Below are 23,517 nucleotides of genomic sequence, written 5' to 3' on the forward strand. Positions count from 1 at the left end.
TCCATTAGGCAACAAAGGCATCACTAAGCAGTGTGAATCTGGTCGGTTTCAGGGACTTCCTGAAGCTATTTTGAGTTATTACCCTTCCCACTTAAGGAGATTCCTGCAGTTTGGGGTGTTTTTGGAAACAGTTATACAATAGAAGGTCTGTGGATGCCTAGTCTGCATAAAATATAACTGAACTGCACCTTCGGCTAATCTGATTTACTGATTAGAACCTTGGTGATACAGAGAGGTTGAATTTGCAGGTCCCGAGTCAAGATTATTTTGAGGCATGAGGCATCTTTATGCCACTTAACAACTACAGCTTGCCCTGCTCTCTACCTGGCCTAACAGCTTTGTAACCATTCTATAAGACATTTAGAATGCATGAACAGACCTCTAGTTTCCAGTCAACCAAAGGGCTAATTGCCCTCAGACTAGCATCTGAGGCCTATAGCTGAGATCTCCCCATCCTCCCCTTTACTGTAGCCTGTTTATCTGGGATCCTCACCAATATACTTGAAAAGTGCCTTGATTTATGGCTTCCTTTGTTCCGTTGCTATCAAACCTTCGTCAAGAGGCTGGAGCAATGGCTCATCAGTTAAAAGAGTATTTACTGCTCATACAGAGGATCAGGGCTCAGTTCCCAGCATGGACATGGCTCACAGTTTTCTGTAACTCTAATTTCAGGGGATGATCATCCCTCCTCTTTCGGGCCTCTGAGGGTACCAGACACACAAGTGGTGCGCAGATACACATGCAGACAAATATGCATAAATCTTAAAAACAAAACAGAAACGAAACAACACACAACTTCGGCGAACGGTTACCACATTGGAACATGGAAAAACCTACATCTGTGTTCTAGGGCTAGGGTCGCTCCTATTTGGCTCCCGGGTAAGTCATCCAGCGTGCTGCACTCAACAATGCTCACAAGGACCAGGTGAAGCAGGTATTTATATAGACATTAACTCCATGTTTTCTGGGCTTTGGCGAGGTGAAGTTACTATGAGGCCTCAATTAGAGTTTCTTCACGTTTTTCAAAGTTCCCTGATCTGCCGAACTCGGGCCCCATCTGGAGAAAACCCAGCCTGGAGCAGCACCCTCAGGATATAGGTGCAGACATCCGCCTCCAGCGCTCTGACTGGGGCAGACTCTACACAAAGCGGTTCCTCCCTAGGTTCCTGAGCGCGCAGAAAGAACTGAGCGCTGATTGGCTCGCGCAGCCGGAGCTCAGGCCTCGCCCCGCCCCAGTTATCATCCTGGCACCGCTATTGGCTGAGAGGTCGTGCGCACAGAGCCGGCTGTCCTTTGGGCTCCGCCCCCTCGAGCTCCGCCCCTTGGGGCTCAGAACTTGCACCGGGTACCGGCGGCCGCCGAGGGAGCGTGACTGCTGGGCGCAGGGCTTAGGACGCATTGTCGCCGTAAGTGCTGCCTCAAGCGGCCCACAGGCTCCGCGCCGCGCAGAGTAACCGTGGCCAGAGGCTGAGCGTGGCAGGGGCTGGGGAAGAAGGGAAAGCAGGGTCCCAGGCTTGGCCGCGTCCTTTCCCCTCCCCCAGGACACCTGGTAGCACTGAGCGGCGGCTCGGGCAGTGTCCGGGGTCGTGGACTCGCCAGCCCGAGATCTCTCGGGGGAGTGGGAGGCTCGTGGTTAGCGCTCCCGGACAGCCCGGCTTCCGTTTCCCCAGGGAGACGCCCGTGCCCACGGGGAGAGGCAGCTGCGCATGTCGCGCCGGGGAGTTTACCTCTCCGCCCCTGGCAGCGTGGGACGCCCCCGGCCTGTGTGATTACCAGAGTCCCCCGGTCTGTTTGCTTTATTTGCCCCCGTCCCCCAGCCTGCCAGACCAGTGCGGGGCTGGAGACCAGCAGCCCCTGGCAGCGGACATGCGGTCTAGGGGAATCCTGCCTTTGGCCACTGCGTACAGTCATGGGCAGAGACAGTCTGAGGATGCTCACGCGGGGCTCCCCAAACCCCAAGACTCAGAAACTAGGCGCCGACAAGTCCGGCTCACTGCCCAGCGGGCTGTTTCCCCTGGGTGGGAAAGTGGGTCAGCTCTGTTCTGGTCTCGAGTGCACCTTTGGGACCGCTGGGGTGCGAACAAGCACCGTGCCCCTCACCTCCCCACACCAGCTCTTGGCCTTGGCAGGGTCCCGAAGCCTGGCTGGAGCCAGCGGTGGGGCAGCTCGAGCGCATGGCTCCAGAGGCTCCGGTTGCCCCGCCGAGCGGCTGCCAGGCTCTAAAGTTCCCAGTTGACCACAACAGTAACTAAATATAGGACCATCTGGTGCGTCCGGCGTGTCGCAGTGGTTTCTTTTGCGGAGATCTCAGGGCGGCAGATAAGGTGGTAAAGTTCTGGCCCTTAAGGGCTGGGTCAGAGCTATGGTCAAGGTTTAAGTACCCCGGCCCCTAGTTTGGAGTCTAGGTGAGACCGGTTTCCCATCTGGCAGAGAAACCGCGCAGCGCTCACATCCATCAAAGCAGAATAGCACACCCACCTTCAATTTATTGTGTGAAAACTTCCGGTCTACCTGTGTTTGCTCACCTATTGATTGGTCATGCCTTGATGGGGGAAGCCCTTAATGGTTTGCAAAGCCCTTGGTCAGAAGTGATTTATCATCAGTTAATTTTCTTAACAGCTCCATTGAGGAAGGGTGATCTTTCCATCTTAACAGCTGGGGCTGCCCCACAGCATTGAAAACTTTCCAGAATTCTGCTTGGATTAGTGGTGCCCCTCAGAGGACTGCCTTCTAGGAAAGTCTTCAAAGATCTGAAACAGACTGCAGGCCATCTCCTCTCTGGCATGTCTTTGTCTACCTGTTGCTGGCACCCTGTGGTTCCTCCCTCTGGGGTCATGCCACAGGCCTCCATGCCCCCCCCCCCCCCAGGCTATCACTGTACTGTACTGGCCCATCACTGGCTCATTCTGCCTGCCAGTGGTAAGCTTGTTCCATCAGGCATGTCCAGCCTGTGGCCTGTGGGCCCAGTTCGTCCCAGGAGAGCTATGAACGCAGCTCAATACACATGTAGATGACAGTACCGTGTCACGGTCTCAAAAGGTGGGGACACCTCTAGTCTATCCTGTTCTTGACTCTTCATTGTCCAGGGTGGGTTTTGTAGATGATGACCAGAAGATTGCAAATTTAAACGTGTCCTGGGACTGTATTACAGACTTGGGGAAGGGCCAGGTGAGCAGGTGGGCAGGGTTTATTCTGTCTGTCCAAGCACCGTGGACTTTGGAGTGATTTCTTTGGTCACCTCTTCCTCCTCCTTTTTCCTCTGGTTTTCTTTTCTCCTCCTTCCTTCCTTCCTTTATTTATTTTTTTGAGACAGGGTCTTGCTTTGTAGCCCAGGCTGGCCTGGGACTCAAAATCCTCCAGCCTCGGCTTTCCTCGGCCTGGGATTATAGATACACCACGTGTCGCCATGTCCAGCTTCCTTGAAAGTTTCCAAGTCCCCTTCCCATCCCCCACCCGTTGGCTGCGATGGTTAGCATTGGTTATACTGAAACAGCCCAGGCCCCTGTGGGCCGATAGCTCCTGTTTCTTCCTGACTCTGCTGCCATCACCTTTACTCGAAGGGTTGACCAGATCTCTGCTTCCCGAAGCCCCGAACTGAGACCTGTGGGGTTGGCCTGGGGCCCCTGGTTTGTGCTGGCTCCAGAGGGATGCCTAGGGCCTTGATTGTTCAAATAGTGCTGATGTGCAGATTGTGAATGGGCTCAAAACTGTTTATATAGATTGCAGAGGGGGCAGCCTATAGCCCTGACTCATCTGTCTTTGACAGTTGTCTGTTTCTCTTTTTAAAACATTGAAAATAAAATAAAACAAAACACAACATCCCATCCCTCCCACTCCCTGCCAGTACTGGGATTAAAACCAGGGCTATGACAAGAGTCTGAGTTGCCCTTGAACTTGCTCTGTAGTCCATGCAGGTCTTGAACTTAAGATTCTCCCTCTTCAGCCTACTGAGTAGCTGGTGTTACAGGCCTGTGCCACCAGACTCAGCAAGGACAAATGTGTTTTTCTATCTTCCTCCCCAGCCTTTCTCTTTGAGCTTTTATTAGATATTCAATAAATCCCTGTTTGGTCCAGGCTTTGGGGCCAAAGGAACCACTAAGTGAATAGTTTTCTTGGTGCCCCTTGACGGGGCCAGGAGCCCACTCCAGCCCCTCAAGTTTATTCTCCCTCAGCTCTGGAGCTCTGCTACCCTATCTTGGCCCCTGTACAGAATGTGACCTGCCGTCTCTCCATTGCACAGTCTTGCCTGCTCTGTCCTCTGGCTTGGAAGAAGTGCCCAGCTGGATTGGTGGAACACTTCTCTCTCTCTTGTGGTGAGACGAAGCTTTAGGCCAGCAGTGAGCGTGGTGAATGTAGGCAGCTGATGTTTTAGGCAGTGGTTTTAGATTTCCTAGGATGTATCTATGCTGCACCCAGAGCATCCTTGAAGTAAGGGAATCAATCCTTCTTCCTAGTAAGTTGGTTTGACACCCGGACTTCATGTGTTGAGCCTGTTCATGCTTTATGGCCCACTCTGACCCACACTGTGGGGTGTCTGAGTTTTGACTCCTGGTGGTTTTCCAAGGGACTTCTTTCATCAATAACCTACAGCTATATCTCCACCTGGTGACAGCTGATAGAATTGCAGGCATAGTGGCTGATTGACAGCCTAGTATATTCTTCTGGGTAGCACAGGCCCTTCCCATCTTGGCAATTTTTCTTTCCATTTTGTGTTTTGAGTCCAGAATTGTCCTAGGGCTGTACTTTAGAAATTTCACCTTCTAAAAAATCACAAGTCAGAGCTAAATCCTGTCATTTTTTCCCTCTTATTCTTATGTCCTGCGTACCCAACATACATAATGATTATTGATCATAAGTTTTGGAGAGGGGAAAGGAGAGAAGATGGTACGCAGAAAGAGCTCCATGCTAAGCATCAGGAGACGTGGGGGCTCTGTGGCCATCTAGCCTGTTGGTCTCCCTTCCTTGATCCACAGTTTCTCTGTTTGTGAAGGAGTTAGGGTAAGTGACATCAGGGCCACTGAGAGGGCTCAGTGGGTAAAACACTTGCTGGCACACCTGATGACCTGAGTTTGAGCTAAGAACCTACCGTGGGGAGAACACACTCTTGAAAGGTGTCCTCTTATCTCCAAATGTGTCCCACAGCACACCTGAGCCTACACACACACACACACACACACACACACACACACACACAGACACAGAGACAGAGAGACAGAGAGAGAGACACAGAGAGAGAGAGACAGAGAGACAGAGAGAGACAGAGACAGAGACAGAGAGACAGAGAGAGAAAGAGAGAGAGAGACAGAGAGAGAGAAGTAAAATTAAGGGCTGGGGAAATGGCTCAGTGGTTAAGCATACTGGCTGCTCTTCCGGTTCAATCCACATGCATCCACATGGCAGCTCCCAACGGTCTGTAACTACAGTTCCAGGGGATCCAACACCTTTACACAGACATGAATTTGGACAAAACGCCAGTGCACATAACATAAAATTAAATAAGTAAAAAAAATAAAATAAAATAAAGACAAGTACGTCACTTCAATTTTGGCAACGCTAATTCAGGCCTAGGGGTTTGGAGTAGGCGGCTACATGTTGAAAGTGGTGGGGTCCCGTTTGTCACTGGCCTCCCTTTCCCCCAGTGTCACTCACTGGCCTGTGCTATGCAGGCTGTTTAGGTATTCGGACTTAGGACCCTTTTCACCTTGGACTCTGCCTTGGACCTATTGGAAGAGTCACTTACTTGCATTCCAATTTGAAATCCAAGTGGTGTGTGTGGACGGTCACCACTGGAGGTACTTACTTCCTAAGCACCTATATTGGTAATGGTAAGAGTATGAAGAAAAGCATAGGGTGGATGTGCTCACAGGCTAGTGGGGGAGGGGAGGGGAAGGGAGCAAGTGGAAAGAGAGATTTTTCTTTGTTTTTTTTTTTTTTCTGTTTGTTTGTTTGTTTTTTGAGACAGGGTCTCTTTAGTATGTAGCTCTGGCTGCCCTGGGACTCACTATGTAAACCAGACGAGGTAGGCCCAGAACTCCCCAGTGCTGGCTGGGATTAAAGGTGCGTGCCACCACGCCCAGCTAGAGAGAACAATTTTGACGCTCCCTCACAAACAACCCCAGTGACTTGTGCTTAGTCATGTGAGTACCACTAAGCTCAGAGGGAGGAGCGACTGCTGAGGCTGGGACAATCAGGGGACACTTTCTGCCAGTGGAGCGACGGGACACCTGTGCTCATTCCTTGAGGATGAGTTCTGCCGAGGTGTTTGTTCAGAGTCCTGAGGGTCATACACAAAAAACTCAGCGCTGGGGTCACACCCGCCCATGACCTCTCCGATCCTCTCAGCTGGCTTTCGTGGGGTGTTTATGAGTGCCGGGCTCCGAGTGAGGCTGGCTCACTTGCTTTGCGAGATCACGTGCACTCATGGAGAGGTGTTACTAGGCTCCATGCTCAGTGTGGTTGAGCCCCCCCCACTCCCCCCTTCTCAGTCACTCGGTGGCAGAGTTGGACTTGGGGATCTTTCCCATCATCAGTGTGTTCTGCCCTTCCTGGGTCAGCCTCTTGGCGGGACACACGCCATTGATCTCCTGGGTGAGGGATGGGCTTGACCTTACCTGCCCTGTGTGGTCAGCACTGAACATTCTCTCCACCTCTAGCCTCTGACTAGGGTGGGTTTGCTGGAGTGACTGTTGTATTCAGGGCCAGGAGAGACAAAGAAGAGGGCCTTTGACATTGACTCTGAGTTCCTTCCTCCTTGTGGTGAGGTCGGTGATTTCTGTGAAGAAGTGTGGCGATACCCAGACCTGATTATGACCCCCTCGTCCTGAGCTTGTCCCTGGTACCTAGTTATTGTGCTTTGGTTTCTTTCTCTGTAATAACAGGGGTTGGGGAGACATTTTTATGACCTTTTTCACTTCTTTATTAATTAATTAGTTAATTAATTAACATGAGACAAGGTGTCATGTAGCCCATGCTGGCTTTTCACTTATGTAGCCAAGCATGACCTTGAAATTCGGTCTCAAACTCCTGAGTGCTGGGACTACAGGTGTGTCCCACCATGCCTGGTTTGTGTGGTGCTGGGGATCGAACCCAGGGCTTTTGTGACTGCTTGGTAAGCATTTTACCAGATGAGCTACACTCCTAGCCTATTTTTCCAATGTCTTGTCATTTGCTTTTTTTCCCTTCCTTCCTTCCTTCCTTCCTTCCTTCCTTCCTTCCTTCCTTCCTTCCTTCCTTTCATGTATATGGTATTTCATCCGAATGTATGTGTGTGCACTACATACATATCTGGTGCCTGGTGCCTTCAGAAGCCAAAAGAGTATGGTTGTGAGCCACCATGAGGGTCCTGGGACTTGGATCCAGGTCTTATGGAAGAGCAGACAGTGCTCTTAACCTCTGAGCCATCTCTCCAGCCCCCACACTTCTTTAAGTATCTTCTCCCCAGGGTTCCAGTGTAAGATGAATTGCTAAATGGTCTTATTGATAAAAAACCCAGAACCAGGTATTGTTGTGAAAGCTGAAAAACCAGAGAAACAGCCAGGCGTTGGTGGCACACGCCTTTAATCCCAGCACTCAGGAGGCAGAGGCACGTGGATCTTTGTGAGTTTGAGGTCAGCCTGGTCTAGAGTGAGTTCTAGGACAGGCACAAAGCTACACAGAGAAACCCTGTCTCAAAAAACTAAGAAAAAAAAATCAGAGAAACAGAATAAGCTACAGCCAACCTCACCTTGAAAACTCCTCAGCTGATCCTGTTTCCTCAGACTGAAGGCCTCTGAATCCTCACTTCCTCACTGGAATAGATCTCAGCTGTACTGCTGTTAAAAAGCCTCTAGTTCCTCGTCCTCACACCTTGTATACCTTTCTGCTTCCTGCCATCACTTCCTGGGATTAAAGGCATATGTCCTTCCCAAGCAATGATATGAAATCTCATGTGATCTCAAGTGCCGGGATTAAAGGTGTGTACCACCACGTCTGGCTCTGTTCCCAGTGTGGCCTTGAACTCACAGAGGTCGGATGGATCTCTGCCTCCCCAGTGAGAGGATTAAAGGAGTGTGTGCTACAACTGTCTGGCCTCTATGTCTGATCTAGTGGCTGTTCTGTTCTCTGACCGCCAGATAAGTTTATTAAGGTACACCATAAATCAACCACAATCCAGTTGTTTCCCTTCTCACATCCATCACTTCCTCATTCCTTGCAGATAAACTGCAGCAAGCCGAGACTGAGGCCTGAGTGCTGACACTGTCACCTCCCTCTGTTCTGGCATAGAGGTTGGGGATCCCTGTAGACCACCCACCCGCCGACTCTAAGGCCCATTTGCCCCAGTACTGCACTTCCTGCCATGTAGCAGGAACCTGGTAGGTGGGGCAGCGAGCCGGGCAGCTGGCCTAGTTATGCGGATTGAACCCTGGCCAGGAGGCTGCAGAATAGACAGGAGCCTTTCCCCAGCAGTTAGCTGGACCTGGCCTCTTCCCCAGCAACCCGCCCTACCTGTTGAGTCACAGGCCATCTGAGTCCTCACCCTAGCCTGGCCACTGGGTCAAGCTCTGTGTCTGGTGAGGTCAGGCGTGCTGTTCCTCCCAGGAAAGTGGTAAGGCCCAGCCGCCCTCACGCTCTGGGTGGTAGATGAGAGCAGCTCTTGTAAAGGCTAAGCTGGGCTCTGGAGGAGGTGAGTGGCCTGGTGACTCCTTCCTTGTAGCTTCTTAATGGCCTGGGTCCTTAGAGAGGAGAGTACTACTGGTCATGGGACCCTGGCTGTCAGGTGGGTGTTTCACGGTCCTGTGTCTTCCCCAGGCACAGACCCCTTTGTGAGCAGCAGACCAGCCTGGAGGCTGGGAGCCGGACACCCACGTCTGCATGCTGAGGAAGATGGGTGAGGCTGTGGCCAGAGTCGCAAGGAAGGTCAACGAGACGGTAGAAAGCAGCTCAGACACCCTGGGTAAGTGAGGCCGGGCTCTCCTACCCTGTGACTTGCCTGTGAATTCAGAGATGGCCCATAAAGGAGATGAAGGGGCCATCAGTGTGTGGTCAGAAGGACAAGTGCTTCTTGGAACTTCTACTACAGTTGTGGCTAGTGTGGCTGGGGTGTGTCTCCCTGTAGACTTTGTTCTGGCCAAAGAAACTGGAAGAGTGCTGAGCTGTGGATCCTGGCTGCTTGGATGTCCGTGAGCTTGTGTGTGTGTGTGTGTGTGTGTGTGTGTGTGTGTGTGTTCCATCAAACTGCCTCAAAACATCAAACTGGCCACGCTTGAGTCACCCCACGCACAGGCCCCATGCTGGGCGCCTCTTAAGTGTTATCTGGTTGAACTGTCACAGTCTCCCTGTGGTGAGCAATACTTATCAGTCATGGGTAGCCTGTGTGAGCTTTTGGTTTCACCCAGCTAGAAGATAGCTTCACGCTCTGCTGTTGTGACATGTATTTTTTTTTTTTTTAATTTGAACGGATAATAGCATTTTAGCCTTTTATTTACCCTGAGACTCCTAAGTATTTAAGCAAGCCATCCATCTAGTCAAACTCTGAAGATGTGAATGACAGGAGGAGCCAGGGAGACTGGACAATTATGTCTGTGTATGCATGAGTTTGTGTGTGCCTTTGTGAGCATGAATAATTCATATGTTCTGCATACACATGACTCTGTGTGTGTGTGTGTGTGTGTGTGTGTGTGTGTGTGTGTGTGTGTAACTCACAGGAGTATCAGTGCCACTGAAGAGACACAGGTGTGTCAGCACATTGTAGGAACCCAGAGGGCTGGAGCATGACCCTGTCTTGGGGATGACAGTGCATATGGCTTGGATGGGTTTGTCTGTGGAGAGGAGTTTTCTAGGCATATGGGGGTTTGTGTGCACATGTGTGTGTCTGCATGTGTCTGTGTAACAAGGAAGCCTTTTGGTGGTGTTTATTGTCTGAGTAGAGCCCCAGCTGTGAGCTCCCTTCGGGTGCTGTCTGGAATGCAGGGCTCTGAGCCAGAAGGTGACAGCCCAGGGATTAGAGAGACAGTCAGCCTTCAGATACACTTTGGTCACTTCCTCTTCCAGGAAGCCCTCCGTTTTATCCCTTCTACCCTCCCTCCCTCCCTTCCTCCTCTGTAGTAACCCATTTGGCATTTCCAGAGAGCAGGAACACTGTGGTCTTTTTTTTCCGCCATGTATCTCAGGCTGGGATGCTATGTAGATCCAACTGGCCTCGAACTCACAGCGATCCGCCCGTCTCTGCGTCCTTAATGCTGGGATTAAAGGTGTTCGCCACCATGTGCAGTTGACCCTGTGGTCTTCTGCACCCTCTCCCTGAACCTAGTATGGCAGGTGGCACTGTGATGGCCTGTGGTGGCTTCACTAAGCTGAGCCAAAGGGTGAGAGGTCGTCAGGTAATGGGAAGGTTTCCGCCTTAGGGGTAGCCACTAACTGTGGCCCCTCAGTAGAGCTTTGGTGTCTTACCCCAGCATGCAAGACTCTCTGCCAGGCTTTGGGCTGTTGGGTCCTGGATGTGAATCCTGACTGTGCCACGGACTAGCTTGGCATCTTAGCAGGTCACCTATCCTGTCTGAGCCTTGATCTCTTCATCTATCAAGTAGGGATGGTAATTGTGTCTTCCTCTCAGGGTGGTTAGGGACAATTGTGTGCTCTTCTCAGGGTGGTTAAGAACAATTACATCTGTCACTTGCTTGGCATGTGGGGAGCTCAGTAATTGGCAGCTATTATTTTTAATTTTTTTTTCTCATACCCAAAGCCTGTTGAGGTAGAGGCTAAGTCTTCATTGGCACAAACGACCTCCACAGGTGCCAGTCAGCCTGGTCACACGGCCCCCCACTTCACATTCCCTCTGAGAGGCAGTTCGGTATGAGGTGGCATGTCTATAAGGTGGCAGGGGTTGAGGGACCCAGGCAGCGCCTTCTCATCCAGATCCTGTGAGCACAGTGAGTAGTGACCATGCTCAGGAGGGAGAGCCAGAGAGGGAGACCGTAACTCTGACCCAGGCAGCTTCCTGGTGGAAGAGGCAGCTGTGAGGAGGCAGGAGGGAGGGACTGGATGCGGCCACGTTAGGAGAGGCCTTTGTTGAGTTAGAGTTGATTCTTTTTTTTTTTTTAACCAGAGCTGAGGATCGAACCCAGGGCCTTGCGCTTGCTAGGCAAGTGATCTACCACTGACCTAAATCCCCAACCCCTAAAGTTGATTCTTTAGCTTTCAGAAGGTGTTGTTAAGGGGTGATACCCACCCCCCCAACTATGTGAAATCTGGAGCTCCCAAAACCAGAGATTACAAACACATGTGTCCCGGTGGTCAGGTACAGAAGTCAGCAAGTAAGAGGGGGCTCTGTCTGGGTGACTCCTGTGGGATGGTTAGTGTAGAACATGGCACACTGACCTCTCTGCACCAGCCAGGGTCCATGCCCCCTGAGGATCCCAAGGCAGGCCTCCAGCCACCTTGCCAGACTACCGCAGTGCTTGGGATTAGAACCCCTGCTGAGGGTACCAGAGCTGAGAGACTCACTGTACCACACAGCCTTGGGGTAGGGTGGTAGCTGGTGATTGCCAAGATCCTGGGTGCAGCAAAGGCCCAGTCAATGTGGGAGAGCCTTCAGCCTTGGAAGTCCTGCTGAAGCTGGAGACTTTCCTGTGGTGGGATTGAGCCTTTAAAGTAACAGTTGGGTTGTACAGGCCTTTCTACCCCTTTAGTGACCATAGAAGCAAAATGTGAGACCTGACCATTCTGAGCTCCTCACAAGTCTGCCTTTTGGAAGGTGACCTGACCAGACCAGTCTGAAACAGTCTGAAGGAGCCACGGGCTTTAAGAAGTCTGCACATATTGAGCACCTACTGTGTGTTACCTGTCTGAAAAAAAAAAACAACAACAACAAAAAACAAGGCCTAGGTTAGATGGCTTAGTGTGTAAAGATGCTCACCACCAAGTCAAAGACCCAAGTTTAATCCCCAGGACCCACGTGGTGGAAGGAAAGGGCCAACTCCTACAGGTTGTCCTTGGACCTCTCTGTGGGTCTTGTGACACTTGGGTACACACACACACACACACACACACACACACACACACACACACACAAGCTTGTGGTTTCAGAATCTTTGAGGAATTTTTTTTTTTTTTTCAGTGCAGAGCTAAAGAAAGATAAGACAGATTCAAGAAAAGAAAAAAGTAGTTTCCACCCTAGCTTGCCCTTTTACTGGAGGTATCATACATCAAAAACCCCAGCTTCCGTCAGGGACAGCTTGGCACCTTGACAGGCCCAGCGCGGCCATCCTCCCACCTAGGGGTGATGGAATGTCAGTTCTGTCTCTCCAGGTACTCTGGTCACCAGGCACCCGTGCGAGCGCTTTGCCTATCCTGACTCATTTAATTGTCACGAGAACTTGATGATGTCAGTATCCTGTTGTAAAAATGATGAAACAGACGTGAGGTTTTTTGTTTTTCTTTTTCCTTTGGTTTGGCTTTTTGAGACAGGGTTGCTGGCTGTCCTGGAACTCGCTCTATAGACCAGGCTGGCCTGGAACTGACTGAGATCCACCTCCCTCTGCCTCCTGAGTGCTGGGATTAAAGGTGTGAGCCACCACCGTCTAGCTAGACATGAGTATTTTTAATATCTTGTTTCTAGTGTACTGCTGCGTAAAGGTAACCAACTTGTGCCCTCTGAAAGGTTGCTTTTGAATTTTGTGAGAAGGTGCCCACACTCATTATATAACTTAGGCTGGCTTTGACCTCACTGTGTAGCCCAAGCTGGCCTTGAACTTACGGTGACCCTCTTACTCAAGTCTCCTGAATGCTAGGAATAAATGCAAACATGTATCACATCATGTTGTAGGAGTTTTACAGAGCTGGAGCTGGAAAGAGTATGCAGGTGACTTGCTGGTGACCTCTGTCAGGTGGGTAGAGGTGAAACCACAGCTCATCCAGCCCTGTGTGGTTCGGACCCTGTCTGGACAAACACCCTGATGCCCCTGTGGGGGGCACAGGAGATGAAGAGATAGGCTGAGAGCCAAGCCGCTGGAGGCTATCCTACCCCAGACCGTCTCCTCTCCGGCCTCAGAAACACCACTGTGAGCCTGCCTTTTCCTTTCCTTCTGTTCTTTTTGAGGCAGGGTCTCACTGTGTGGTCCTGGCTGGGCTGGAACTTGCTCCATAGGCCAGGCTGACCTTGAACTCACAGAGCTCCTCTTGCCTCATGCTTCTGCCTCCCAAAGTGCACCACCATACTTGGCTTGCATTTTTTATTACGTGCACTTATGCACACACGAATGCAGATACCCTCAAAAGCCAGAGGAGAGCAGTGGATCCTCTGGAGCTGGAGTTACAGATGGTTGTCCTCTGCAAGAGCAGCGAGTGCTCTGCGCTGCTGAGCTATCCCTCCAGCCCCTTATCCTTAGCTCTTTCAACTTTTTGTTTTGTGATAGTCTTCATCAAGTTGTCTAGCCTGGTCCTGAACTTGGAACCCTTCTGCTTCAGTCTCCCATGAGGCTGGGATTCCAGACAGGCAAAGCCACGCCCAGCTGGGCTTGGCTGCCTTTCCTCAGTAGAGCCTGTATGACACTTGTCCTGGCTCCTGAGAATCCGTACCTAGCTGCTCTCTTCCCCTGAGTAGGTTATGTGGCACAGGTACGCCGTCTGATTCCCTGTTCCGGGCCGGAGGACATGCGGATGATTTCTAGGTTTCCCACATTGTTAATGAGCCCATCAGCGCTGTCGTGAAGGGTTTTGTGCGAATCAGTGCCAGGAGCAGTAGCTGGGCTGCGTGTGGTTGAGTGTGGTTTGACCGTGGGGCGGCCCCCTCTCGTGCCCAGAGCTCTGGTTCCTGCCCATGTTCTCCGGCACTCAGTACGGTTGTCAGTTTATGATAGTGTTTAGGGGAGACGACAACATCTGTTGTTGCTTTATTCACAGTTCTTTGATGGCAAATGATGTTGACAATCTTTTCATGTACCTCTCTGCCCCGTCTGGCTTTGATGAAACCTGTGTTCCAACCCTTTACTGTCATTTCAAATAAATGTTTGTCGTGAAGTTTTGAAAATTCATGTGTGTATGTGTGTGTGTGTGTGTGTGTGTGTTTCTCTGTACATATGTATGTATGTATGTATGTATGTATACAGATGCATATTGTTTTCTTGGAGGTGATGTCTATGTAGCCCTGGCTATTTTGGAACTCAAAGAGATCTGTTTGCTTCTGCCTTCTGAGTGCTAGGACTAAAGGAATGTGCCACCCTGCCCGGATCTATAAATATGTATTTTTTAAATGTTATATTTAGCCGGGCGGTAGTGGCTCACGCCTTTAATCCCAGCACTGGGGAGGCAGAGCCAGGTGGATCTCTGTGAATTCGAGGCCAGCCTGGGCTACCAAGTGAGTTCCAGGAAAGGCACAAAGCTATACAGAGAAACCCTGTCTCGAAAAACCAAAAAAAAAAAAAAAAAGTTATATTTATTACTTATTTATTGGGTGGGGCACACAGATGCCATGGTGTGTGTGTAGAGGTCAGAGAACTTTCGGGAGTCGGTTCTCTTCCACCATGTGGGTCCTGGGGTTGGAATTCAGCTCGTCAGGTTTGGTGGTAAGTGTCTATACCTGCTGAGCCATCTTGTTGGTACCCAGCTCTTTATGTATTCTGGATCCAAGTTCTAGTTCACTTTTTTTTTTTAATTTGAGTCAGAGTCTGGCTATGTAGTCCAGGCTGGACTCCAGCGCCATCTCCTGCCTCAGCCTCCTAAGTGCTGGGGTCCTATGGTCATATCTGGCCAGATGTGTTCTGCTAACTCAGTTTCTAGGCTCTGCCTCGTCTTTCAGCCTTCTGACAGTGTCATTTGAGAAACAGATACTTTTAATCTTGATGAAGTCCACTTTATCATTTTTTTCTTCTTCTAGACAGTACTCCTGGTGGTGCATATAAGATAGCTTTGCCAAACTCAAGCCTGTCTGTCCTCTTCTTGGAACTGTCTGGAAGCTGGACAAATCTGTGGGTCCATGGGCCCCATGTCTGTGAAAGTGCAAGGTTCTCCCAAGCAGCACTTGGACGGGAGGCTTGTGTGAGTCCCTTCTACCTTGAATTTCTAAGGTCTGGGCGGGTTCGTTGCCTGGCAGGCCTCTGTTTGTGGATGAGGGGTCAGAGAGAGAGACTGAGCACAGTTGGGAGAGGCCAGCACATCCTAGGATGGGAGCCGCAACCTAAGTAGGTGACTGAGGCTAGGGAGAGAAGAGAAGAGCCTCCCCTTCCCTTGTCCCAGGCTCAGGGGCTCTTAGCCACGCTCTGCTGTGCTTACCAGCAGATGGCACCCTGTCCCCAGCTGGCCTGGCTGTTGCAGGGTGTCAGTTTTACCGCCTGACAAGAAGTCCTCTCCCCAGCTGGTTCACTCCCTGTAGGGAACTCCCTATGTAGTCCAGACAGGCCTCAAATTCAGAGGTTTTCATGCCTCTGCCTAAGAGCTGGGATTAAAGATGAGTGCCACCCAGCCCAACAGAAACCCCTTCCTTCCTTCTTTCCTTCACTCCCTCCCTCCCTTCCCTCCCTCCCTCCTTCCCTCCCTCCCTCCCTCCCTCCCTCCCTCCCTCTTCCTCCTTCCTTTCTTTCTTTCTCTATATTTTATGCACATTGGTGTTTGGCCTGCATGTATGTCTGTATGAGGGTGTCAGATCTTGGAGTTACAGACAGTTGTGAGCTGCCATGTAGGTGCTGGGAATTGAACTCAGGACCTCTGGAAGAGCAGTCGGTGCTCTTAACCGCTAGGCCGTCTCTCCAGCCCCCAAACCCCTTTCTTTTATGGCACTATTTACCATGCACTTGTGTGAATCTCACTGAATCTGAAATCCCTACTGGCTCTTTCCTAATAAATATACACACAGAACACCGACTGTATGCTCAGGAGAACCAGCTGCTCCAGGGGTGTTGGTGTGGAAACTGAGGCAGGTCTCTCTCCATGTTCCTCTCTCTGTACACACACATTTAGGACAAGGGAAGCAGCCAGGGCTATAGCAGGAATGAATTCTCTGTCGTGGCGGGGGGTGGCCCGGCCTTAGTTGAGATTTGTTAACCTACCGTTCCTGCATCAACCTGTGAGTTTAGGGGTGGTATGTTTCATGTAGTGTTTCTAGCCTGGGGAGTCCCCGGGGTCTGCCAGGTCCAGTCATTTCTGAGGGTACGAGAGTAGGGACAGGCTCCCGAGGCATCCTTCAGACTCCCCCATCTCTGCTCACTGAGAGCCAAAGCCCTTCTCCTGCTTTCTTGGCTCCTGCATTGGATGGGGCTGGGTGCTGTCCATCCACTGCAGAGCGTCCCGCTGCTCTCCCCAGAGACCCTGAGTTCCTGTGTGAGTTCCTATCAGAGTTGCCTCTGTATGATGCGATGTGGAGGGGGTATGAGGCGCTTCCTATCTAAACTGCCATTTCTAGACAGTCTCTCCGGATGGCAGGATTTGAGAAACCAAGCTTGAGCTTTCTTTCAGGCCTTGAGAGAGCTTTATCCCTTCTGGAGCTCAGGACCTCTTGAAAGCTTTGTATCCTGGAGGGGGCGCCCTCAGTCTCACACTGTTGACGTCTGAGCTGCCCATTTCTCTGGAGCGTGGCTGCCCTGTGCACATAGTGTTCAGCACTCTTCCTAGCCCCGTCCCAGAGATGCCAAAGTTCCAGTCCAGTCCACCTCCTCTGATAGAACACCAGAGCCCAGGTGCCTTAAAAGCAGCAGAAATATGGTCCGAGGGCTCAGTGGGCAGGATGCTGGCCATGCACGCGTGAGGACCTGAGTCTGGATCCTCAGAACCCACACAAAGCCGGATGCTGTAGCACAAGATGGAGGCAGAGATAGACCTGAGAGCCTGGCGTAGGCAGTGGTAAATAAGAAGAAACTCTGTCTCCAGCAAGGTGGAAGGTGGGGACTGACAGCCAAGATTTTGTCACTTGGGTGTTTGGGACCAATCTCAGATCCTTTCCAAGAACCGTGTACACTCTTAACTGCCGAGCTGTCTGTGCAGCCTCCTGCTCGTGAAGTTTTAAAGGTTAGTCACTTATTTATTTATTTATTTATTTATTTATTTATTTATTTTTTGTGTGTGTGTGTATATGTGTGTGCGCGCACGTGTGAATGGATGTGCAAGTGTGTATTTGAGTGTATGCACACGTAGGCCCAAAGAGGATGTTGAGTGGTATGTGGGTGCTGGGATCTGAACTGCGGTCACTCTCTCCAGCGCTCTGTGCGTGGATCTTCCACACATACGTCTTTGATTTTGTTTCTTCACTGCTCAGGATCTTCCACATGGTTGCTTGTAGATGTTTGTTCTGTGCGTCACTGTGTTATATTTCACTGCATGCATGTGCCCCCGTGTGTTCACCCATACCACTATAAATGGGTTCAGGGCTTCCCAGCAGTTCTCATTTGTTTGTTTGAGACAGGGTTTCTCTGTGTAGCTTTGGAACCTGTCCTGGAACTCTCTCCAACAACTTAGGCTGGCCTCGAACTCACAGAGATTCACCTGCCTCTGCCTCCTGAGTCCTGGGATCAAAGGCATGCTCCACCACCTCCCTGCCCCCAGTAGTTCTTACATGCATGTAATTATGTAAGGAGAGACTCAGGCTGTAGGCATCCTTTCTAGGTAGTATGGATCTTTAGGACAGTCATCACTCAGGCTGGCTTGGGTACTGGCTGGTTGTAGTACTGGCAGAGAGGAAGAGCCGGTAGGTGGGACATATCCTGGGTACCTAGGCCTGTTGGTGGCAGGAGGAGTCCTGAGGCTTGACCCTGGTCTCAGTCAGAGTTTCTGTTGTTGTGACGCTCACCAGGACCAAAAAGCAAGGTGGGCAGGAAAGGGTTTATTTGGCTTACACTTCAGCATTGTTGTTCATCACTGAAGGAAGTCAGGACAGGAACTCAAACAGGGCAGGAACCTGGAGACAGGAGCTGATGCAGAGGCCATGGAGGGGTGCTGCTTACTGGCTTGCTCCTCATGGCTTGATCAGCCTGCTTTTTTTTCTTTTCTTTTCTTTTTCTTTTTTTTTTTTTTGGAGCTGAGGATTGAACCCAGGGCCTTGCACTAGGCAAGCACTCTACCAATGAGCTAAATCCCCAACCCCAGCCTGCTTTCTTATAGAACCCAGGACAACCAGCCCAAGGATGGCACCACACACCATGGGCTGGGCCCTCCCCCATTGATCACTGATTGAGAAAATGCCTTACAGCTGGATCTCAAGGAGGCATTTCCTCAGCTGAGGCTCCTTCCTCTCTGATGACTCTAGCTTGTGTCCAGTTGACACACAAAACCACCCAGTACAAGCCTTTAGCTCAGCCCTGACCTTGCTAGGTGACCTTGGCACTCACTTCCCAACTCTGGCCTGGACTTCTGTCAGTTATACAGGTGCTGGGGAGCCAGCCCACTCTGTAAGGTGCTTTGGACACGTACAGTCTCTGGCCTGGGAATCTGAGAAAGCCGGCTTGTGGGGGCTGGCCATGGCTGCAGTGACTGTCAATAAGCCTCAGAGAGTCTGAGGCTGGTGTCCCTGGCAGGATGTGCCAGTGTAGAGAGAGCAGCGTAGGTGGAATCCTAGTAGGGTGCGAGAGTATAACTCAGAAGCAAATAACTGGCATGAAAAGCAAAATCAATAGACTCGGAGAAACAGGAGCTTTACCACCAGCAAATTGGCCTGGCGCCGATGCCTGCTGAGTTTCAGTGCAGGACCCAAGCTTGGGGCGGCTCTTGTTTCACAGGCCAGTGATTAGCGTCCGTCCTCCTGGGTCCTGTGGAGCTTCTGAACTGATGTCAAGCGCAGCTGAGGCCCAGAACCGTGGGTTCAAAGTCCAGGCAGTGGGAGGCAGGAGAGGGCTGGGGAGCTTCCAGCACACCATGTCTCCTGCCCTTGGTGTAGTGTTTCTCTGTGCCCAGGTGGTCATGGGGCCCGCCTAGACCCCCTCAGCCTCAGGTGCAGAGACCTGGGACAGGGAAGGAGCCGCCCTGATCCCTGCGGTGCCGAGTGTGGACTTGCTCTAAGGTCTAGCTGTGACCTTCGCACCTGGAGAAATACTTAAAACAGGCAGATGGTCAATAAAACAGCAGCAGATGTGCTGGGATGTAGTTCAGTTCAGAGAGAGTTTGCCTAGTAAAGCAAGCCTAGTGGGGATATTCTTGCAATCCCAGCACTTGAGAAGGAGAGGCAGGAGGACCATCCTCAGCTAGATAGTAAGCTGAAGGCTAGCCTGGACTACATGAGACCCCGACTCAAAAAACAACAAAAGCCCACTAACAAAACAAAAAACAGGTGCCAGCCATGGTAGTACTTCTCTGTAATCTCAGCACTCTGGAGGTGGAGATCATGAGTTCCTGTCTAGCTAAGGCTGCGTATGAGACCTGTCTTAAAAAACAACCCTTGGGGTTGGGGATTTAGCTCAGTGGTAGAGCGCTTGCCTAACAAGCACAAGGCCCTGGGTCCGGTCCTCAGCTCTGGCAAAAAAAACAAAAACAAAAAAAACAAAAAATAAACAACCCTCTACCCCACCCCACCCGGGAAGAAGACAAAAACCAAAACCCAAGCACAGTGAGAAGCTGTGGGTAATCCCCAGGCCTCAAGTGCTGGTTCCAGAGCAGGGAAGGGTAGGTAGTGGGAAGCCAGGCTCTCCCACCCGGCCCTCTGGCCCCAGCCCCTTCCTCTCTAGTACAGTGTTTTGTGAGACCAGAAGAGCATGAGGCTGTCAGACTGGCCAGCTGTGGGATTGCTGGGACAGAGAGTGGTCAGCTGGAGTCCTAGGCTGCCCCAGTTCATGGCCGTGGTAAGAGAGGCCCCAAAGCTCTGTGGCTCAGCCCCAGACCTCTCCTTCCCTTGGACCTATATAGATCCTTTTGGAGTTCCGAAAGCATCAGTGAATGAGCCTCATTCACCCTGTTCTGACATCACTGAGGGCTGAGGACCTCAGACATAAATACTGTCAGATTTTAGGAATGGAGGTCAGTGTCCCAAGGACTTGCTGCCTGGCTCCCTGGCTCCAGCTCTGTCCCATGTTACCCAGTCAGAGAACTTGTCCCAAGCCAGTGCCTGCACAGGAGAAATGAATAAAGCCCCGTTCATTTGCTCTCCTCCCCTCCCTCCTCCCTCCTCCCTCCTCCCCATCCCACTTCTGTGGAGGTGGCTTAGGGGTGAGAGTTGGTCCCTCCCTGGGTTGTCTCAAGGGAAGCAGGTGGATGGTGGTCCCTCTCCAGCAAGAACACTAGGGCCCAGGTATGGCAATGATTTATGGAAATGCTGCAATCCGTGCAGATAGGGTGCCAGATGGAGAGATGGCCCTGTGGATTGTACAGTCCGTGCCAAGGAGGGGGTGAATGGAATATGGATGAGCTCTGCTTTTACACACATAGGACCGCAGCTGTGCATCTGCCCTGTGGGCTTTGCATAGAAGCTACTGAACCTTCAAGGGTGAGTCAGGTGCAGGGTGCAGGCAAGGGGCCCACGTACAAGGCCTTCTGGGTAAAGGTGGGAGGTCCCCGCCAGGAAGAGCAGGGCCACACAGAAGGGTAGAGGAGTCAGTTAGGAGGTGGTATGACCATTGTAAATAGTTGTGCACTGAGGGTCCACCTCACACAGGGCCAGGATCTAAAGAGCCCGAAGGTAGAAAAGTCACAGAATCAAATGTAAATAGGAACACACATCCGCTTACTGTCTTCAATGGACCAGGCTGTCTCAGCTGCTGGACATCCCTCCCATCTCATCCTTAACTCTGTGGATCTGATTAACCTTAGGAGGTACCTGTGAAGCCTCCCAACTCCTTATGTAGCTGAGGAGGATCTTGAACTTCTGGTCCTCCTGGCTCTGCCTCCAGAGTGCTTGGATTACAGGCTCGCACACTATGCCCTAGTTTGGTTTTGTACATTCTGAGTGAACACTGACCAACTGGGCTACACTCCAGCCTCTAATCCTGCGTTACAGAGGAGAAAACAGAGGCCTAGGGGCACTGAGCCACTTCCCCAGGCCTAGGTCCCAGGAGGGTAGGGGGAGGGGCATTTAAACCCAGCCAGAGTTCTCTCCAGGGTGGAGCACCCATTGTCACCTCCGAGGAGACTATTGATTCTGTGTTTAGGAGCACTTCAGTTTGGGGCCAGCATGCCCATGTTGTAGGGAAATATGTGCCTCCAATGTCAGAGTGACACACTGCCTTTGAAATCAACTAAATGAGTGCGTGAGCTGCCTCTGCTTCCTCTGATCTGGGTGGTGACAGAGGTCCCTGATGACTTCCGAGCAAGAGAGCTGGCTGCATGACCTGCTTAGGTCTAGAAAGGTCACTGCTGGGTGTAGGGCTCATGTGAAACCACCTTAGGGAACCCAGGCAAGAAGCCGCTTGGCACCTTTGTGGGTGATGAGAAGACAGTCAGGTGTGCTGTGTGGAACCTGGTTACACTTTAACAAACAGGGAAGCCCGGGTTGTTTGGGGTTGGTAATGTGGGGGGTTTGGGGACCTTGTGGGATGCCGCCATGGAGAGGCTCACAGCAAGGAATTGGACAGATGGCTCGGTCAGCTGGCACTGGGGATTTCTGCAGAAGAGCTACTGCTCCAGGAGCCCACCCCCCCTTAAAAGGCTCCCTCCCTCAATCCCATAGACCCGTGCAATTCTTTGAAATTGCAGGGCTAATGATGCGGCTTCAAATAGTGCGTGTTAGTGGGAGAGTGAAAACACCTAGCCTCAGAAATCGGCAAATAGATATAATTTCACAGTATCAAAAGCTCCCGTTGCTCAGGCACGAAAATGTTAGCCTTGGGCAGGCAACTTAATGAGGAGGCTGAGGAGTATATTAAAGCCAAATATTTCCACAAATGTACATGCGACTCTGGCTGTTAAGGTGGGAGGGATGGGGGTTCGGGTTGGAGTGGACTGGCCAGGCCAGCCGTTCTGGAATCAAGCCTCCTCTGGGCTCTAAATGTGATCTTGCACGTGCCAGAAGCCATCTTTTTCTTGATAAAGTCCAGAACTTGTGATCGCTCACAGAGATGGTGCCGTCCAGACTCATTATCCCGAAAGATGGGGGCGAATTTAGGACCCTTTGAATTGTCCTGCCTTGGTTGACTGGATTGCCGAGATGCATATTTCTGTCACGCTCTGCTTTCTCTGGGAGGTTTCTTTGTCAAGTCCTCTCTTCAGAACAGTGTCTCACCATGTGCCGTCATCAGGGTCATTGCTCTGCGGAGGATGGGATGTGCAGGCACTGGAGGAAAGGCCTAGTTAAGGAGCCCTGCAGGTGCCCCGTTAGGCTGCTGCACTAGCTCCTTAGTCCTGCGCTGAGGCTCGACTCACCCCTACCTCTGTGGTCTGGTGTTCTAGGATACCCTTTTGTTTCCTGAGGACAGTTACAGCTGACCGCCCTCTCAGGTCTGTGTCTCTGTTTACTGTGCTGGAGCATGAGCTAGCTCCTCACAGGCAGCAATTGGGTCTAGCTTACCATCGTGTCCTTAGACAAAGTTAACACAGTGGCTGTCTGGGGGAGACTTCTCGAATGAATGAATGGTCAGATGAATTAATGATAGCTTTCGACAGGTGGTACTTTTGCATCACACAAAGAGAGCCAGATATAGTGGTATATCTCTCTAATCCCAGCACTCAGGAGACTGGGGTCGGAAGGTTGCCAGTTCAAAGCCAGCCTGGGTTATATAGAGAGCTATCTTAAAAACAACCTTCCCAACGCCCCCCAAAATTGGAGGTGCAGCTCAAGAGATCATTGCCTAGCATGTGCCAGGCCTTGGGTTCAAATTTTAGGACTCCAAAAAAAAGAAAAAGTAAAGGGGTTGGTTTTGACTCTCATAGCCAGCAAATCTGTTGTTGGGATTTGAACTTGAGTCTGTTGGCCCCAGTGGGACCCAGTTCCTACTGAAGGGCTCCAGCAGGCCTGAGCATGACAAATATGGCGCCAACAGTTTTTGCCTTACCCTTCTCCATTCCCTCTACCTTGCTAAAAACCATTAGATTCCATTCCTAAAGCTAGCAACCCAGGACTATCCTCTTATTTGGCCACTTCCTCCTCCTGAGGCCTACCACCAAGGTCCAGCTAACAAAGTATTGAAGTCCAACAATCAAAAGCCCCCTTTGGCTCACATAATTAATATGCCCAGTCAATATTAACCAACTCATCTGTGGTAGTTTGAATAGGTACGATCCCCTTGTGTTTGAATACTCAGTCCATAGGGTATGACGTTATAGGAGGTGTGGCCTGGCTGGAGTAGGGGTGTGGCCTTGTTGGAGGAAGTGTGTCACTGTGGGAAAGGCTTTGAGGCCTTATATGCTTAAGCTACACTCACTCAGTGTGGGACACAATACTCTCCTGCTGCCTGTGGATCAAAATGTAGAACTCTTAGCTCCTTCTCCAGCACTGTGTCTGCCTGCACACTGCCATGTCCCATCATGATGGTAATGGACTAAACCTCTGAAACTGTAAGCGAGCCATCCCAATTAAATGTTTTCCTTTATAAGAGTTGCTGTGTCATGGTGTCTCTTCATAGCAGTAGAAACTCTGACTAAGACATCACCCTAACACAGGGTTTCTCCCTTCCCTTTATAAACTGCCATTGGCCT

At 51.1% G+C, this 23,517-nt stretch overlaps 1 protein-coding gene across 1 annotated transcript in view; it reads left to right on the forward strand.

Annotated features, from left to right (window-relative positions):
* The first annotated feature begins 1,321 nt into the window (after positions 1–1,321).
* The window catches only part of Lrrc20 (leucine rich repeat containing 20), a 77,826-nt gene continuing 55,630 nt past the window's right edge, over positions 1,322–23,517 (forward strand). The window contains exons 1-2 of the mRNA XM_036167162.1: positions 1,322–1,406; positions 8,788–8,932. Of these exons, the coding sequence (XP_036023055.1) occupies positions 8,851–8,932 (82 nt within the window). The 5' untranslated portion in view covers positions 1,322–1,406; positions 8,788–8,850. The remainder of the gene's footprint in view (positions 1,407–8,787; positions 8,933–23,517) is intronic.

This window comes from Onychomys torridus, chromosome 18 (assembly GCF_903995425.1).
Source record: "Onychomys torridus chromosome 18, mOncTor1.1, whole genome shotgun sequence".
Classification (NCBI taxonomy): Eukaryota; Metazoa; Chordata; class Mammalia; order Rodentia; family Cricetidae; genus Onychomys; species Onychomys torridus.